Consider the following 16,910-nt stretch of genomic DNA (forward strand, 5'->3'; position numbering starts at 1 on the left):
AAATAAACGTTCACTGCGGGCCGCATCAGCGTTATGTGTAGTTAGATCACAGCGTATGTCACGGCACAGGATTTCACAGGGACTTAAAGAAACTGATGAAGAAAATAATCAGCAGATGAATGTATGACATATAAGTAACCGTCAGTTTTTCAAAGACGGTTTGGCACGCTGTGCTCTGATGACATGTGAAGGATACTTAAGTGTTCGTTAAACTGTGTGACCTACAGATCCCAATAATAGGTTGAAAACACCGTTTTTTTGTTAGAGTCTAAAAGCAGACAATTTCCCACTTTCCTGTTCGTTGATAACACATTTGTGTCTCGCAGCAGGAAGTGAACATTTAACTGTTTGTCAAATTAAGAAAAGTAGGTCGTCCCCGTTATCGCCTTGACATCAGTTTTTCTCACTTTGGCTTCTTTCTTTTCCTTACTCTTGTATTTAATGTGTTTTCTTTCTCCGCTGCAGGTGCGAGCCGCTCCTCCTCCACCCAAGCAGCACCCCCGCCGACAGCAGGAGAAGAGCGACAAGACGGAGGAGGTGGAGATCACGCTGGTGTGACAGACAAACAAACTGACAGCCGGTTATAGGCGCACAAACAGAAATGAAAACAGATGAAAGGCAGATGTATTCTACAGGCTTGGGAACTGAAGTGAAGTTAAATAAAGTGATGTGAAGTAAACTGAACTGAACCACGCTGACCCCTCCCCCCGCCCCAATCTCCTGAACTCCTAGCAGCTCTGTATCTTCTCCCTTTGAGCTGAGGAGGAGGAGAGCAGAGAGAGGGGACAAAGGCAGACTATCCGATGTAATAATCTCCGTATTAGCTTCCTAATGAAGTGCAGCAGTAACCCACACACCCCCAATCCCTTCACCCTACCCCGTCCTTTCATTCTTGCCTTAAAACCTCACCTCATTGGGCAGCAAATCACACCACGGTGAAGCAGAGGAAGAATGTCAGGAGAGGAGGAGGATGGGAAAAAGCTATTTGTGACAGATGACGGATTTGGCAAGTTTTCTGTTGTCAAGCTTTCCATAAGACCATTTATCTTTCTGCAGGGGCAGATCAGAGTCAATATTTAGATTTTTTCTCTTCCCAATAAATAATCATGAAACATGAGAAAAGTTTTGAAGCCCCAAGAACTGACAAAATGTAGTAAAAGGTTATCAGACAAACCAAAAATATAACTCAATACACTATAACTATAAAACTGGGGTGGGATGGAGGCAGATGATTGATTGTGGCGACCCCTAAAGGCAGAAGCTGACTTAAATGGCCGCCCACATGAACAGCTGATAACTTGGTATGGATCTAGTTGGCAGATATCATACAGCATAGGTGTCAAACTCTGGCCCGCGGGCCAAATTTGGCCCGCAGCCTAATTACATTTGGCCCGCGAAGCCATACAAAATTACTATTAGAGCTGGCCTGCCAGTATTATACAGTGCATGTACTGCTAATACTACAATTCCCAGAATGCTCTGTTGGTGTTTTGGCCCGTCAGTCACGACAGGACCCATTAGCACCCTGTCCTCTGTTGACCATAGTCATAGCAACCATGCAAATACTGCCATGCTACCTATACCAAAATGGCAAAAAGAAAGGCAGAAAACAGGAGCTTTCTGGACAGGTGGGATATGATGATAAAATGACAAAATTAAATTCAGAAGGCTGCAAATACATTTTTTATTTAAGAAATGAATTCCACTGATGTGTTATTTAATTGGAATTTTGATTTTGCGTGTGTGCAATATCAAGTTATATATACGTTTATATAAGTTATATATACATTCAGGTCCATAAATATTGGGACATCGACACAATTCTAACATTTTTGGCTCCATACACCACCACAATGGATTCCAAATGAAACGAACAAGACATGCTTTAACTGCAGACTGTCAGCTTTTATTTGAGGGTATTTACATCCAAATCAGGTGAACGGTGTAGGAATTACAACAGTTTGCAAATGTGCCTCCCACTTCTTGAGGGACCAAAAGTAATGGGACAGAATAAGAACCATAAATCAAACATTCATTTTTTAATACTTGGTTGCAAATCCTTTACAGTCAATCACAGCCTGAAGTCTGGAACACATAGACATCACCAGACGCCGGGTTTCATCCCTGGTGATGCTCTGCCAGGCCTCTACTGCAACAGTCTTCATGCATTTTCCCTTCAGTTTTGTCTTCAGCAAGTGAAATACATGCTCAATCGGATTCAGGTCAGGTGATTGACTTGGCCATTGCAAAACAGTCCACTTCTTTCCCTTCAAAAACTCTTTGGTTGCTTTTGCAGTATGCTTTGGGTCGTTGTCCACCTGCACTGTGAAGCGCCGTCCAATGAGTTTTGAAGCATTTGTCTGAATATGAGCAGATAATATTGCACGAAACACTTCAGAATTCATCGTGCTGCCTTTGTCAGCAGTCACATCATCAATAAATACAAGAGAACAAGTTCCACTGGCAGCCATACATGCCCACGCCATGACACTTCCACCACAATGCTTCACTGATGAGGTGGTATGCTTAGGATCATGAGCAGTTCCTTTCCTTCTCCATACTCTTCTCTTCCCATCACTCTGGTACAAGTTGATGTTGGTCTCATCTGTCCATAGGATGTTGTTCCAGAACTGCGACGGCTTTTTCAGATGTCGTTTGGCAAACTCTATTCTGGCCTGCCTGTTTTTGGGGCTCACCAAAGGTTTACATCTTGTGGTGAACCCTCTGTATTCACACTGGTGGAGTCTTCTCTTGATTGTTGACTCTGACGCACATACACCTGCCTCCTAGAGAGTGTTCTTGATCTGGCCAACTGTTGTGAAGGGTGTTTTCTTCACCAGGGAAAGGATTCTTTGGTCATCCACCACAGTTGTGTCCCGTGGTCTTCCTAGTTTTTTGGTGTTGCTGAGCTCACCAGTGCATTCCTTCTTTTTGGGAATGTTCTAAACAGTTGTTTTGGCCACGCCTGATGTTTTTGCAATCTCTCTGATGGGTTTGTTTTGTTTTTTTCAGCCTAATGATGGCTTGCTTCACTGGTAGTGACAGCTCTTTGGATCTCATCCTGGCAGTTGACAGCAACAGGTTCAAAAAGCAAACAGCACACTTGAAATGAACTCTGGACCTTTTATTTGTTCATTGTAATTGGGGTAATGAGGGAATAACACACACCTGGCCATGGAACAGCTGAGAAGCCAATTGTCCCATTACTTTTGGTCCCTTAAGAAGTGGGAGGCACATATACAAACTGTCATAATTCCTATACTGTTCACCTGATTTGGATGTAAATACCCTCAAATAAAAGCTGACAGTCTGCAGTTAAAGCATGTCTTGTTCGTTTCATTTGGAATCCATTGTGGTTCTGTATAGAGCCAAAAATGTTAGAATTGTGTCGATGTCCCAATATTTATGGACCTGACTGTATAACTTTGCTTGTTCCATATTCAGTTTTTCAGCAAAACTTATTTGAGTCCATAAAAAAAGATTCCTTGTAATATTTGGAGGAAGATTTTTTTCAATGAATATTAATGTTAGCCCGCGACTTTGATCCAGTTTTGAATTTTGGCCCACTGTGTATTTGAGTTTGACACCCCTGTCATACAGGATGCAATATTTACGTTGCTTTAGCCTGTTTACAGTTATCACACATCTGCAAGCCACTTTGCAACCCAGCTCATGCTTTTCATGCTGTCTGTGTGATTTAATCAATGGTCAGTGTTGCTTGCAGCGTCCTGTACAGATGTTGCTTTGGCCCAAAGAAGAGAGCTCAATCTAAATCAGTGCAGATGGAAATAAACAATCTGCTTTTTGCTACTGTATTCCCGGGGGCATTAGTTTTGCTTTAGTTTTTGTTTTTAAAAAAGTCCGGTTCTTATCTGATACCTTTTCCTTACCTTTTGTGAGTGTTGTGGGCCCATCCAAAGAAAGCTGGCTGAAATGTAAGTAAAAACATGCCAAGTCTGTCACGTTTTTGGAAAGCAGTGGAGAACGAAGTGAACGACTAGAGAAACTGAGCGGTGTGCGTGGACGCAGCGTCCCTCTCCTTAGGCCTTCCCTCGCCATATATAGTCATTATCATCATACGTATTTAATGTGTAATAGTACAGTACATTACTGTCGTCATAGGAATGTTATGCTCAGCATTTCATATAGACTAACTCAGCTGAATGGAATACCATGTCTGATATGTAGTGGAAGTTTTATCTTCATCTTATACTGAAAGGGCATTGTAAATACAGCAGGAAGGAGAGCTCAAAGGAGGGAGAGGATGAAAGAAAACGAGAGATAAAGGAGGCTGGATCCTTCCCTCTGCTCTTAGCATCACCTCTCTTCCCGTCCCTCCTTTACGTCTCTCCCTCTTTCCTCTAAAGACGATTCTGTCCATTGGCAGTCAGTGTGAATCAGTGACTATCATATACATACATACACACATGCAGATACATTATACGACATACGCGTGGCTATATCTTCTCTCATTCTGTGCGCCGTATGTCTGTATCACTGATTGGTTCAGAGATGCGCTGCTGGTGCTTTTAAAGGCACTCAAATTGTTGGTATTCACTATGTGGCAACAAAGAAAAGTTTTATTTCAGATGACGTAGACACAGGAAAGTATTTGTGGCCGGGACTTCTTATTAGCACAGAATGAACTGTATAGCTTTCATCCCTCTCATGCCGATTTGTTCACTGTTCAGTTCAACTAAGACGCACGTTTACTTGACGCTCATTACATTTGCAGGTATAATTTTTCTCTCGTCTCACCAAGCAAAGCCACCACATCTTGTGTCCTAATGCTAGAAACAGAAAACAAAAAGAGGTGTGTAAAGAAAAAAATCAAACTAAATGGACAGAACTAGCAAATGACATTCAAATGGAGCTAAGTACAAATCTTTTGTGTGTGTGTTTTTTTTACTCAAAGTAAATAAATGCCCCCATTTCCCTTTACATGGCCCTAAAGCCTTTGAAACTCCTTGCCTGAAGGGCAGCGTAGCACTTTTATTAATTTCTACCTTACTTGGAAAGTAGCAGTACCCTGATATAGCATCGGCACGGGTGGAAAAGACTCTGATGAATCCTTGTAGTTACAATGATTCAGAGTTGTTCTTTTTAAGCCGATCCTATGGACTTTTTTTGTTTCAGTGTGACTGATGCTTAAAAAACAAAACACAAAAAAAGATCTCCACTCTCCCAGCTCTTCCAAAGAGGTGGCGAGACGACTGTGGACAGTGAAATTCACTGTTCTCCTTTATTTATAAGAACAAAACAAACAAAAATTACAGAAAGCGATGCGTTTGAATGAGTCATTTTCTTTTTTTGGTCTCGAAATAGGCCTGGGTGTTTATGAGTGTGATTGTTTATAAGAGAGAGAGGAGGAATTTTAATCTAATCTGTGTTTGACTCTGAAGATATGTCCCAGTTCCTCACTGCAAATGATCAAGTTTGGAGAGCGTTTGCATGGAATAAATTGCAAAATATAGTTCCAATTGTCAGCAGGAGACAAAACTGAACATTCAGACAGTAATCCTCTTTCTTTGTCTCAGATAACATCCCTACTGCAAAACAAAAACAAAAGAAGAACTGTGGATAATGGAGCTTAATATTAAATTTAAAACTCTAGCATTACTATGTAGTGTTGCACTGGAGCACATCTTCAGGCCTCCTGTAAGAAAAGTCTTAATCTGGAAGCAAATCGATTGTTTTCCCTTTGCACGGTGGAGGTGATTTCCAAAAGGAGAAGTAAGAAGTGAAACCACAACATTTTGTGTAGCATTCATCCTAGCAAACTTAAGCATGCTGGAATTAGTTGCATTTTTAGATACGACCCTCTGCTCTTCTGCTGTTGTACGGACTAGCATTGACTTGTGACAGTGTGGTCAAGGCAACTTGGAACAGCAGCCTGTCCTTGATCTCTCTGAGATCTGATTTTTACTGGTTTTCGAACTTGTTTTGAAGTTTATGGTTTTTCAGCATCCGCAGACATTCCCGTTATACTTACTCAGTCAGTCTGTCATATATAAAATTGATGACATTTCATTGCCAGATGCCACTTTGAAGACGGATCATTTCCCATCTTTAACAGTCCCTTTGGTCCGCGACAGTGTTTAATTATTTGGTATGGTTTTTATGTTTTAAATGACACTTTATTTTTCCTTATGTGGATTCAGAGCAGCACAGCTGCCGTTATTATTAACGATGTGGTGGAACAACTGGCCTCTCTCTTTAATAGACTGTTGCCATGGTGACAATATTGAGAACAGGTGCAAAAGTCTTTCTGCATATTATTATTGGATGTACAAAAAACAACAACAAAAAAACAAAGTTTGTATTTATTGTGTACAAATGTTAATTAATAAAAAATATGGAAAAGTTGCACGCATCGATTTTTTCAGACTGAGGGTGTTTGTGTGGATGTTTGACTAAAAGTGGGTGTGATCATGATAACACGCTCCACAGCACCCGAGGCCAAACTTCCTGAGCGGAGCTGCAGGAACATGAGACACAGCAGCAGAGCCGACACGGAGCTGCTCTCCGTTTGGGACGCGCGATAAGTTCCTGCCAGGAGTTTTCCCTCCTTATGTTTTCTTATTTGAACAGCAGCTGTTTATCAGGCATGCACACCGGAGGAAAATCCCCTTTGGATTCTGGCTTCAGCACATCCTGTGTGAAAATCTACCTGTGCTCCAACCCAGAAGGTAGGCACTGATTCCTAATATGAAAGGCAGCTGTAATTAGGTGTGCTTTTAAAAAATCTGCATGTTAGATTGTATCATGTTTTCTCGTGTCATTTGAGTTCTTGTTAAGGTGCATCCTGTTTGTGTTGTGTACAGACAGCGTGGTGGAGCGTAGAGCTCTGAGGGAGAGTGTGTTCCCCAGATTCAGAGAGCACTGCAGACACTCGCTGGGACTGGATGTCAGGGTGAGCACACACTTTACTTTTTTAAAACCTTCCTGCTGCATCGAAAACATGTCAGTGAAACAGTAGATGTGCTGTGCGTGTGTGTGTGAGTTGTGTTTTTCTTGGGAATTCTTTCTGTTCTTTTAAAGCCATAAACAGGCTAAGGAAGGATGTGGGCACTGTTGCTTTATACATTAAAACGAGATTACTTTAATGGCATAAATGCTCACACTAATGACTTTTAGTGCTGGGAAGAGAACTAGATATGGTCCACTGGAGGACACATTGTAAACTGCTTTGCTTTAAGGTTGTTTGTAATTAAATTAAAGGGTTTTTTTTACTCTTTATAGAAAGATCCTTGAAATGTGCACCTCTTTATTAGAGAAACGAGACAGAAAACACAAAATCTCGAATCTTGAAGCTATAAAAGTAAAGTCTCATTAATATTCCGTGTGGTCCATCACAAAGACACCCATGCGTAATGTTGTTTTAACTGCCAGTGACGGGGGATGACAGCAGTAGCATTTTAGCTGCTTGCAGGTATTTGTACTTTTAGTCTTCCACTCCTGTAAAGATGCAGTCAATAACTTGCCTTAATTATATCTGACAACAAAGAGAATGAGCAGCTGTGAGGCGACTGTCTGTGTTGGTTTTCGTTCATGTGTATTAAATAAACATTGGGACAGTTCAGTCAGCACAGTGTGGTGTGTACAATCAGCAGACAGAATAAAGAACGTGATGCCTCACCCCACCTTAGACGCTTGCTCTCACTGGATCTGGGCTCAGCTTTCTTAATTTTTTATTTCCCCTCCACATTTTTTAACTCTTGAGTGTGTGTCTGTTGGCAGGTGATAGACCCGTTTGAATCCAGTGATCCCAGTCGCTGGCCTGATGAAGACACCAGGAATCAGATGATACATGAATGCAGAGGAAGCTCAGCTGGACCTTTTCTACTGGTAAATAAAGTCCTTGGGTAGAATCTCAAGTGTAAACCAAACAGTAAGACTTTCAGGATCTCAGAGAGAAGTCCACTGACCCTTACTTCACAACACAATGACTGATGAAGTGCTCTAAAGGACATCAGCACCTTGCCATGTTGATGCATGAGTTCTAGTCAAAGTTTTATTGTCGAATTTTATCAGTTTTTGTATTATGAACTTTAAAAATAAAAGCTTTTCACCCTTTCTGGACTATGCTGGACTTTGCAAAGTCATCTACACTGTGCTATGTTTGTTCTCCTTTTTAAATTAAACTTGTCATCATGGCTGCAGAACAGTTCTGTCATTGAGCCGTGTCAACAAATGGACAAAATAATAGAAACGCTTTCCAATATAAGTAAAACGCACAAAATCACACTTGTAGCATTACACAGTTGTCTCTTAAGCAGATGTTCTGTATAGTAATCAAACAAAAAAATAGTAATAAAGACACACATACACACACAGCTTACTTTTCTAACAGATGTGCTTAATACAACAAAACAAGGTCCTTTACCAGCTTAATAAATCCTTAATACTAAACAATGCTTCCCCGTGCTGTTGTTCCTCTTGTGACCACACGGTGGTGCTGCAGGCTCTGGTAGGACATCAGTATGGCACAGCCCGTCTGCACGCTCAGGTGGAGGTGTCAGAGCTGCAGTTGCTGCTCCAGCAGTGTCAGGAGGCCGGTGTCAGTACACAGGAGCTGGAGAAAGTCTATCAGAGGGACGAGAACACCATCCCTACGACCTACTGCCTGAGAGCTCCGCACAGACGCAGCTATTCTCTGGTAATTACAGTCGATGGTATAATTTTATGACTTTATTTTTAATTATGAACTAGAATGTTATATAATAGAAAGTAATGCGATTTCAACTTGTGTTATGCATCATTTAAAATCTTATTGAGGTTTTACAAACATCCCATCGAATCACACATTCTGTCCTTAAATCAAGTAAATTGTGTTTATAGTGTATGTGAGGACATTTTATATTTAATATGCTTTAATAAACTGGATATTTTCCCTCCGCAGCAGGAAAGAAATAAGGTGAAGGAGGAGAGCAAAACCAAGACTAAAGAGGAAGAACTGAGGAAGCTGTTTCAGGCAGCTGTGAGTCTGTGTGTCCAAAGTGGCAGCATGACCCCAGAGAGAGCCAAAAGCTTCTACAGATCAGGTGAAATACCCCACATAGTTGTGTGTGTGTGTGTCAAGTCATTTGTCATAATCCACTGTTGCTAGTATCATGGACAGCCTGCATCTGTGCCTTGGAATATCTCCTGTAGTTGGAAGGAATTTTTGTTGTGTAAGTAAACATTTGCTTTACCACTTGTCTCCAGCCCTCGATGCAGATCTGCGTTATGCTCTGGAAAGCTGTCCTGAGAGAGACATCGCCAGACGCTGCTTGGTCTATGTCCACAAGATTATCAATGCAAAAGCAGAGAGACAAAAGGGACCTGTGAAAATACAACTACAGTCAAAGTTGGAGGTAAAAGCCATGTGTAGTAGATGCACAACAGACCCGACCACGTTTTCATGCTTTTCGCCATCTTTAGTGACGCGGTTGCTGTACACAATTACGCGGCTGGGGCTTTCCAGTCGCCAGTCGAACATACACTCCAACAACAACAACCTTATAGCAGTCAGCACAGACTTTTAGACTTTGTGAAGTTGAGGCACACAACGATGTGTCCCACTGGTAAAGTTTCTGGGCTGCCTTTCCTCATAACAGCCATTTCTCAAGACTTTCTCCATTTGAAGCAATGCATTATCATGGATTATAACATCTAGTCCTCATACTGAATAAGCCAGCGAGGCCTGCAGGTGCATTTGCCTTCCCCGCAGCGGCACCGCAGACCACGCCCTGCCACACCATGTTTAATTATTGGAGACGTCAGGAAAAGGATGAACTAAAACAAAATGTAATCTTTCTGACCACTCTTGGAACTTTATTTTACTAAAGTGATATGTAGAATTCAAAATATATATATATTTTGTACCCTTTTTATTTAAGTCCATTGTGAAAAGTTCCCACTTCTTTATTTCCAGGATGCCACTCTGAGTTCATCACCCACTAACGAAAAATTACTGTCAGAGCTGTGTGAGAGCTACCTCCCTCATCTCGTCACTTCCCGCCGACTTCTAGTCTACACCATCACCACAGAGTGCGACCGCCGCCATGGTTACACATCAGCTAGGAGGCGGGGCTATGCCGATTCTCTGTGCCAGCAGGTGTACTGTGACCTTGTGCAGATGACTGACAGTCTGAACGTTTCTCAAAGCGCAGAACCTTCTCCCCTCGGTGACGCTTTATCCCGAGAGCAGGCTGAACAGGAGCAGCTGTGTGACATCCTCAGTCGGTTTTATGACGTCATTCAGCCCGAGGAGGAAACGGTCAGGATGGTTTTAGCCTTTACAGACTAAAATATACTATTTACAGTCAAAATACAGGCGCTTTTGTTCTGTGTGCAGTTAGAAATATTAAAACATGACATGTTTGTATAATTCATTTTTTCCTGATTTATGCACCTGCAGCATAGCTCTGTTCTTATTGGTTGCAGGTCAGAGCCTATGTGAAGCAGAGGTACCATCAGTTCCCTCTGGTAGTGACCGGAGGCCCGTGTACAGGAAAGACGGTCTTGCTAGCACACTGCACTCAGCAGGCAGGTGGACTAAAGGCAAATTTGAAGCAGGCATATCGTGTATATATATAATTTGTAGTAAGAATTTGTGCCTTTTGTGTGCATATGTTTCACTGACGCTTAACGCTATCTCTCTCTGTCCACAGATGAAGCACTGGCTTGCAGACAGTGATCCTGTGGTGATCAGTTTTTTCTGCAACCTATCAATTAATGCTTCACCAAAGCATCTGCTATCGAGCTTGTGTTATCAGATAGCCTGCAGATATCACAGTGACTCCTCCTCTAAGCAGGATGCTAGCCTCTGCAGTGACCTGGATGATCCTGGCAGTACCGCCGACCCCAGAGAGGTCACATCCAGCTGTAGCCCATCATCTGTTTTGGATTCCCAGCATGAGCGCGGCACCAAAGAGCATGTTTCTGACTGCAAGCAAAGCTGGAGTACCGCTCAACATCCAGGTCAAAGACAGCTGGATTTTGGCAACATAAAACTCGACTCTTGTCTGTCTGAACTTAAAGAACACCTCTCATCCCTCATCAGCCACCTGCCTTCAACTGAAAAGCCTCTTGTCCTTATTCTTGATGGATTAGATCAGCTCAAAAACAACACTGGTCTTCAAATCATTGAGAGCCTTCCCAGGCCCCTTCCTCCCGCTGTCAAACTCATCGTCACGGCTTCCTCCAATCGAACACACTTCCTGCAAGCCATAAAACTACACTATGCATCTCAGAGTGTAACAGAGGACATGTGTACAGGAAGGTTGTGTATACAGCTGGGACTGGTGGACAGGAAACAGAGCGTACAGATGCTGGCATCTCTGCTGAAAGGTTCAGGAAGGAGGGTGACGTCTGGACAACAAGCTCTGGTCAACCAGGCTCTCGCTCGCTGTTGTCTCCCGCTCTATGCTCGCCTCCTTCATGCACACACCTCGCTCTGGCGCTCTGGTATTACTAATAGAGTAAACAAAAATACAGTTTCTCAAAGGAATAAGTCTTGTTTTCAGAGCTACAAATGCCACACAAAGACTAAACCCACATGTGATGTGGGTCACTTACAGTCATGTGAAAAAGAGCGTTATAACTAAGTACACTCTTATTGCTTCACAGGAATAGCCAGGCAGTTTTGGCAGTTTGCTGGTCTGGAGTCTTAACACAATACTACAATCGCAACAGAAGTGAGAAACTGCAAAAACAAACAAACCAAAAAAACAAGATACACGAGATATATCTCAGACTCTCAGGTCTCAGTTAGCATGTTAAATGTACAGTACGGTTAGAAACAGACTGAACAAATATGCTTTGCTTGGAAGGGTTACCAGGAGAAAGCCTGTTCTCTCTACAAAGACAGCAAGACTTAGCTTTGCAAAGTTACATCTGAACAAACCACAAGACTTCTGGAACAAGCACGGTGGTGGAGTTGTGATAATAATTTGGGCTTGTTTAGCAGAAACAGGACCTGTGCACGTTGCAGTTGACTGAGTTGACCATGAATTCCTCTGTATATTAAATGCTTATGTAGCTGAACAATAATCATCATGTAGCACCAAATCTACAACAGAATGACTGAGAAAGAAAAGAATAGAGGTCTTGCAAACAGCCGAGTCAAAGTCCTCAACCTGACTGAAGTGCTGTAGCGTAGTAGAGAGCTGTGCATAAATGAATGCCCACAAACCTCAATGAACGGAAGCACCATTCTCAAGAAAAAGCAGGCAGAAATTCATTCACAACTCCTGCAAGTCATCAAACTACATGATGTATCTCACAGTGCATCAGAGGATATGTGGGCAGGATGCGGTCGACCAGGTTGCCACTGCCATTCTGTGCTTGATTCCTGCATGCACACACCTCGCGACGATAAAGTCACACTTCAAGCTGTTGCTGTTAAAGGTGTTTTTTCAAGCTGCTGAATCATGGGGTGTACTTAGTTTGTCACAAAACTGCATAGAGTCCCATGAAAGTGCTCTTTTCCACATGGCTGTGTGTTTTTCATAGATTTGTTTTTGAATAATAATGAAACTATTTAGATCAGAGCACTTTTGTCTTCACAAGTTACATTTTTTGAAATACCCCCCCAAAAATCGTTACAGGATAGCACCACTTGGCCTTTTAAATAATTCTCCTCTTCTCTCCTTGTCTTCAGATTCCGATGTGACTGAGTCATCTCTCCCCGATGGCGTTCATTCATCCATTTCTGCGCTCCTGGATCACCTCGAGCAAAAATATTTCTCTTCCATTGTGGCTCGCGCCGTCTCTTATCTCACCGTCTCCAGGTCTGGGCTCACAGAGGCTGAGCTCGCCGATCTGCTGTCCATTAAGGAAGATTTGCCGCACATAGGCTCTTCTTTTAAGATGACAGTCCCACAAGTCGATGTGGAGAGACTTCTTTTGGATTTAAAGAGCTTTCTTATCCAATGGAAAGTTGCAGGTTCCCCGGTTTTATTCTGGGTGAGCAGGCATTTCAAGTTGGTCGTGGCGAAAAGGTATTTAGACGCTCCTGATGTAAGGAGAAGGCTACATTCTGAGATGGCCGACTATTTTAGTGGACAGCTGTCAGGCGTAAACAAGGATGCAGCCTTAAAAACACACACAGACACTCGGCAACCCAGCCAGCCGTTTGTCTTCACTTCAATCAAAGGTGGTGGTCGGGTGAATGTGAGAAAAATCGTAGAACTGCCGTATCACCTGCAGCAGAGTGGCAGGTGGAAGGAGTTTGAGTGCGTGCTGTTGCTGTCATTTGGGTTTCACTGGGCTATGGTTCGAGCTGGTCTTCTTGGAGATCTGCTAGCTATGTTGGAGGCTGAAGAGGAGTCATCTCAGGTTAAGTTTGTAAGAGAAAGACTGCTACTAGCAAGCACATTGAAGTCTTCTGCTTGCTTCCTGCAGAGCTCACCTCTGCAGCTGCCCGCAGTGATGGAGACAAACCTCCTCCCCTATTTGGAGGTCTTTCCTGCTCTTGAGGGTTATGTCAGGGAAATCAAGGAAGGGAGAGGAAGTGGATTAGGAATAGTGCTTTGCCCCAGTCCTCCCTGTGTTCCCCACATTCAGTACTTAAAGTACGATGACTTAAATAAGGACATTTGTGTCAGAGAGATCGCCGGTATGAAGTGTGGGGTTGTTGCCGAGATCACGGATGATGGCTCTGCTTGGATTTGGAAAGGGTGTGGATATGATGTAGCAAAACTGTCACTCAGATGCGAGCAGACAGAGTTAAAGTTTGCAGGCGTGAAGAGCAGCGGTCCGTTCCTCCTGCTTTCCACAAGCTGCAGCAAGCTTTTCGCGTGGGATGTGGAAGGCCCAGAAAAGTTTCTCGAGGTCAAAGACCCTTTTAAAAACACGTGCGAGTCGAGCGAAACACCCAGCAACATCGAGGGATTCGTCGCACATCAGAAAACGCTGTCCGTGTGGTGGAAAGATGAGAGTTTTGTGAGCGTGTTTGACATCTCCAGTGAAACCCTAACTCATTTCCAGTGTCAGAGCCCTGTGACCTGTACAGTGTTCTCCTGTGATGGGTTTTTCATGTACTGTGGCCAGGAGGAAGGCACAGTGTCTGTATTTGACATGAAATCCAGCAGTCTGCTTAGCACCTGCTCAAACTCGAACCACAGCGCTGTTACGCTGATCATCCTCTATGAAGACAAGAGGGAAATGGCATGTGTTGATAGGACTGGAAGTGTAGCTTTATGGGATGTGGCAGCCAATACACAACCACCCAGACTTGTGAAAGAAAGTTTCACTCAGGGTTACTCTACTAACATACTCAGTACAGATTATTCCAGTGAAATCAATACTCTTTTGATGTGTCAAGCCCACCAGGCTTCACTGTGGGATACTTGTAACTGGGAGCTGTGGGACCAGTTCTTGGCTCCACAGGGAAGAGCCTTCACTCAAGCTGTGCTCTCCCAGGATGGCCACCTTTTCCTGGCTTTGTTAGACACCTGCACCTTTGTCTTGGTGTGGAGGGTCAGCAGTGGGGAGTGTGTCCTCTCCTTAGAAACAAACAAGCAGCCACACACACTCCTCAAAATGGCCTCAAATGTAATTTGTGTCAGTCACGATGGCTGCCTGACAGTGTGGGACTCCGAGATGATTGATGCTGCAGGAAGTGCACAGAAAATGGGCGGTGGAGTGAAGGAGGTGGTGGTGGAGCAAACAGGTGTGTGGTTCTACACCAGAGATGGGTCAGAGAAGGTGTGGAAGTGGAGTCTAGACACGAGACTTCCACATGTTAACTTCCTGCATACTGGGCCTGTGGAAAAACTGCAGCTTTCTCCAAACGGCATCCACCTGGTGTCACTCTCGGCTGGAGATATTTACGTGTGGCGGACGGAAACAGGTGAAAATATCCTCCGCATCGGTGGCAGCAGAGCTAGAGACATCCTGATCACCCCTAATAACAACTTTGGAGTGAGCATTTCTGAGCGAGGCCTCTCGCGGGTTTTCAAGATTGCACAAGGAAATATCGTGTGCAGCATCCACCCATACCTATCTGATGCTCAGGTTTCACCTGAGAGCACCTACCTGCTCGGCTGTTACCATGGAGACCTGCTGGCTGCCAGTCTATGGTCGGGCTCAATAAGCAAGCGTTTCTCCTGTGTGGAAAGCTCTGAGGAGGTTGTCGCTTTCCAGACTCTTTCACAGCACCCAGAATTTGTGGTTGTGATGGCGGCCTCGGGGACGGTGTACACGTGGAAGGTGGCAGAGGAGACTGTGTGCTGGCACTTTCAGCTGCCACACATGTTTCACTGTCAGCCTGAGAACTTCCAAATGTCCTCCAATGGCAGCTATGCACTGCTGTCCATTGACACCGGTGCAATTAACCTCTTAAATCTGTCTCGAGTCACACTGTGCTCATTCAAAGTCGAGGGTCCTGTCATTAAAGCCTGCCTGGACAAAACTGGACACTATGTTGCTTACATAACCACGCCCTCTGGGCTGGAGGACAGCTGTGAGTGCTACCTGCATGCGAGGCCCATCCTCCAAGTCACGCGACTTTCAGATGGGGAGAGATTAGGAGCTGTGCATCTGTCTAAGAATCCACTAGCTCTGGTTATTTGTGAGCAGCACTGTGTGTTTGTGGGCTTTGGGGACGGGTCTGTAGGTGTGTACTACATTTCAGATGTCACAGTCGATGAGGATGAACCAATCAGGTGCTGGGAAGATCCTAGCGGTCAGCTGAAGCAATGTCCCTTTGACAGGACTCCATTCAGCTGGTTTCCTCAAGACACACCAAATGTTACATGGCCTTAAGATTATTATATGATTCTGGACAAAGAATGTGCAAATTTTAATATTAGACAAAGATAATCTGAGTCAATACAAAACGCAGCTTTTAATTAACAATTTCATTTATTGAGGGAAAACAGCTATCCAAATATACATGACCCTGTGAGAAATAGTAATCCCCCCTTGTTAAATCATGAATTTACCAGCCCTGATTACTACCAGACCTGTTGCATTAAGAAATCACTTAAACAGAACCTGTCTGACAAAGTGAAGAAGGCTAAAAGATCTTAAAAAGCAAAGAAACTTCAGAAAACATAGTCACTGACATCTATCAGTCTAGAAAGGGCATTTGGACTAACACAGAGATACGTCATTCACAGTGGTGAAACGTTGAAGGAGTGGTCAACATACCAATGACTCATCCAGGAAGTCACAAAAAACAAACCTCACCTTTCACAAACTTTTCGTGTGGGATGCAGAAGGCTCAGAAAAGTTTCTTGAGGCCAAAGACCCTTTTAAAAACATGTGCGAGTCGAGCAAAACGCCCAGGAACATCGAGGGATTCATCACACATCAGAAAAAGCTGTCTGTGTGGTGGAAATATGAGATGTCATGACAAAGGATCGTCTCACATTTACCAAAGAACATCTCGACGATCCCCAAGACTTTTTGGAACATGTTCTGTGGACTGATGAGACAAAAGCTGAACTTTTTAAAAGGTTTGATCTGCTGTAAAACTAACACAACACATAAAAAAAGAACATCAAACCTACAGTCAAACCTGGTAGTTTGTGGTAGTGTAATGGTCTGGGGCTGCTTTGCTGCTTCAGGATCTGGACGAGTAACTGATGAAACCATGAATTCTGTTGTTACCAATTAATAGGTTAACCTTTTAACACAGGGCCAGATAGATCACGCAATGAAGAGCGTCATATTATAAATTCTTGTAAGTACATAATACTGTAAACTATATATATATATATATATATATATATATATATATATATATATATATATATATATATATATATATATATATATTGATGTATAAATATTAAACATGTGTTTGGTATATGCTGGCACAGGCAGGAGGTTTGCTGCATTTATCTAAAATCAAACTGTCTGATAAATCTCTTTCTGTGTGTATTTTGTAAACACAACATCACTTTGGCATGACTGCA

General features: G+C 43.1%; 2 protein-coding genes across 3 annotated transcripts in view; both read left to right on the top strand.

Annotated features, from left to right (window-relative positions):
• Nucleotides 1-1,829, top strand: part of LOC134641000 (F-BAR and double SH3 domains protein 2-like) — a 65,566-nt gene extending 63,737 nt beyond the window's left edge. For both annotated transcript variants that reach the window (XM_063493155.1, XM_063493156.1), the window contains one exon: nucleotides 466-1,829. In XM_063493155.1, coding sequence (XP_063349225.1) covers nucleotides 466-558 — 93 coding nt within the window. In that variant the 3' untranslated portion in view covers nucleotides 559-1,829. The remainder of the gene's footprint in view (nucleotides 1-465) is intronic.
• Nucleotides 1,830-6,564: 4,735 nt separating this feature from the next.
• Nucleotides 6,565-16,654, top strand: LOC134641394 (NACHT and WD repeat domain-containing protein 2-like). Its single transcript, XM_063493805.1, has 11 exons — nucleotides 6,565-6,689; nucleotides 6,825-6,913; nucleotides 7,741-7,848; nucleotides 8,465-8,659; nucleotides 8,903-9,044; nucleotides 9,208-9,367; nucleotides 9,528-9,537; nucleotides 9,917-10,261; nucleotides 10,429-10,530; nucleotides 10,656-11,451; nucleotides 12,647-16,654. Exons 1-11 carry the CDS (start codon nucleotides 6,572-6,574, stop codon nucleotides 15,751-15,753), a joined length of 5,172 nt encoding a protein of 1,723 aa, XP_063349875.1. The 5' UTR covers nucleotides 6,565-6,571; the 3' UTR covers nucleotides 15,754-16,654.
• The last annotated feature ends 256 nt before the right edge of the window (nucleotides 16,655-16,910 follow it).

The sequence above is a fragment of the Pelmatolapia mariae genome, linkage group LG14, assembly GCF_036321145.2.
Source record: "Pelmatolapia mariae isolate MD_Pm_ZW linkage group LG14, Pm_UMD_F_2, whole genome shotgun sequence".
Lineage (NCBI taxonomy): Eukaryota > Metazoa > Chordata > Actinopteri > Cichliformes > Cichlidae > Pelmatolapia > Pelmatolapia mariae.

Coding starts and splice junctions, on each gene's coding strand:
- LOC134641394 (XM_063493805.1), top strand. CDS start 6,572: ATGTTTTCTTATTTGAACAGCAGCTGTTTATCAGGCATGCACACCGGA. Junction 6,914..7,740: donor CGCTGGGACTGGATGTCAGG/GTGAGCACACAC, acceptor GTCTGTTGGCAG/GTGATAGACCCGTTTGAATC. Junction 9,045..9,207: donor CAAAAGCTTCTACAGATCAG/GTGAAATACCCC, acceptor ACTTGTCTCCAG/CCCTCGATGCAGATCTGCGT.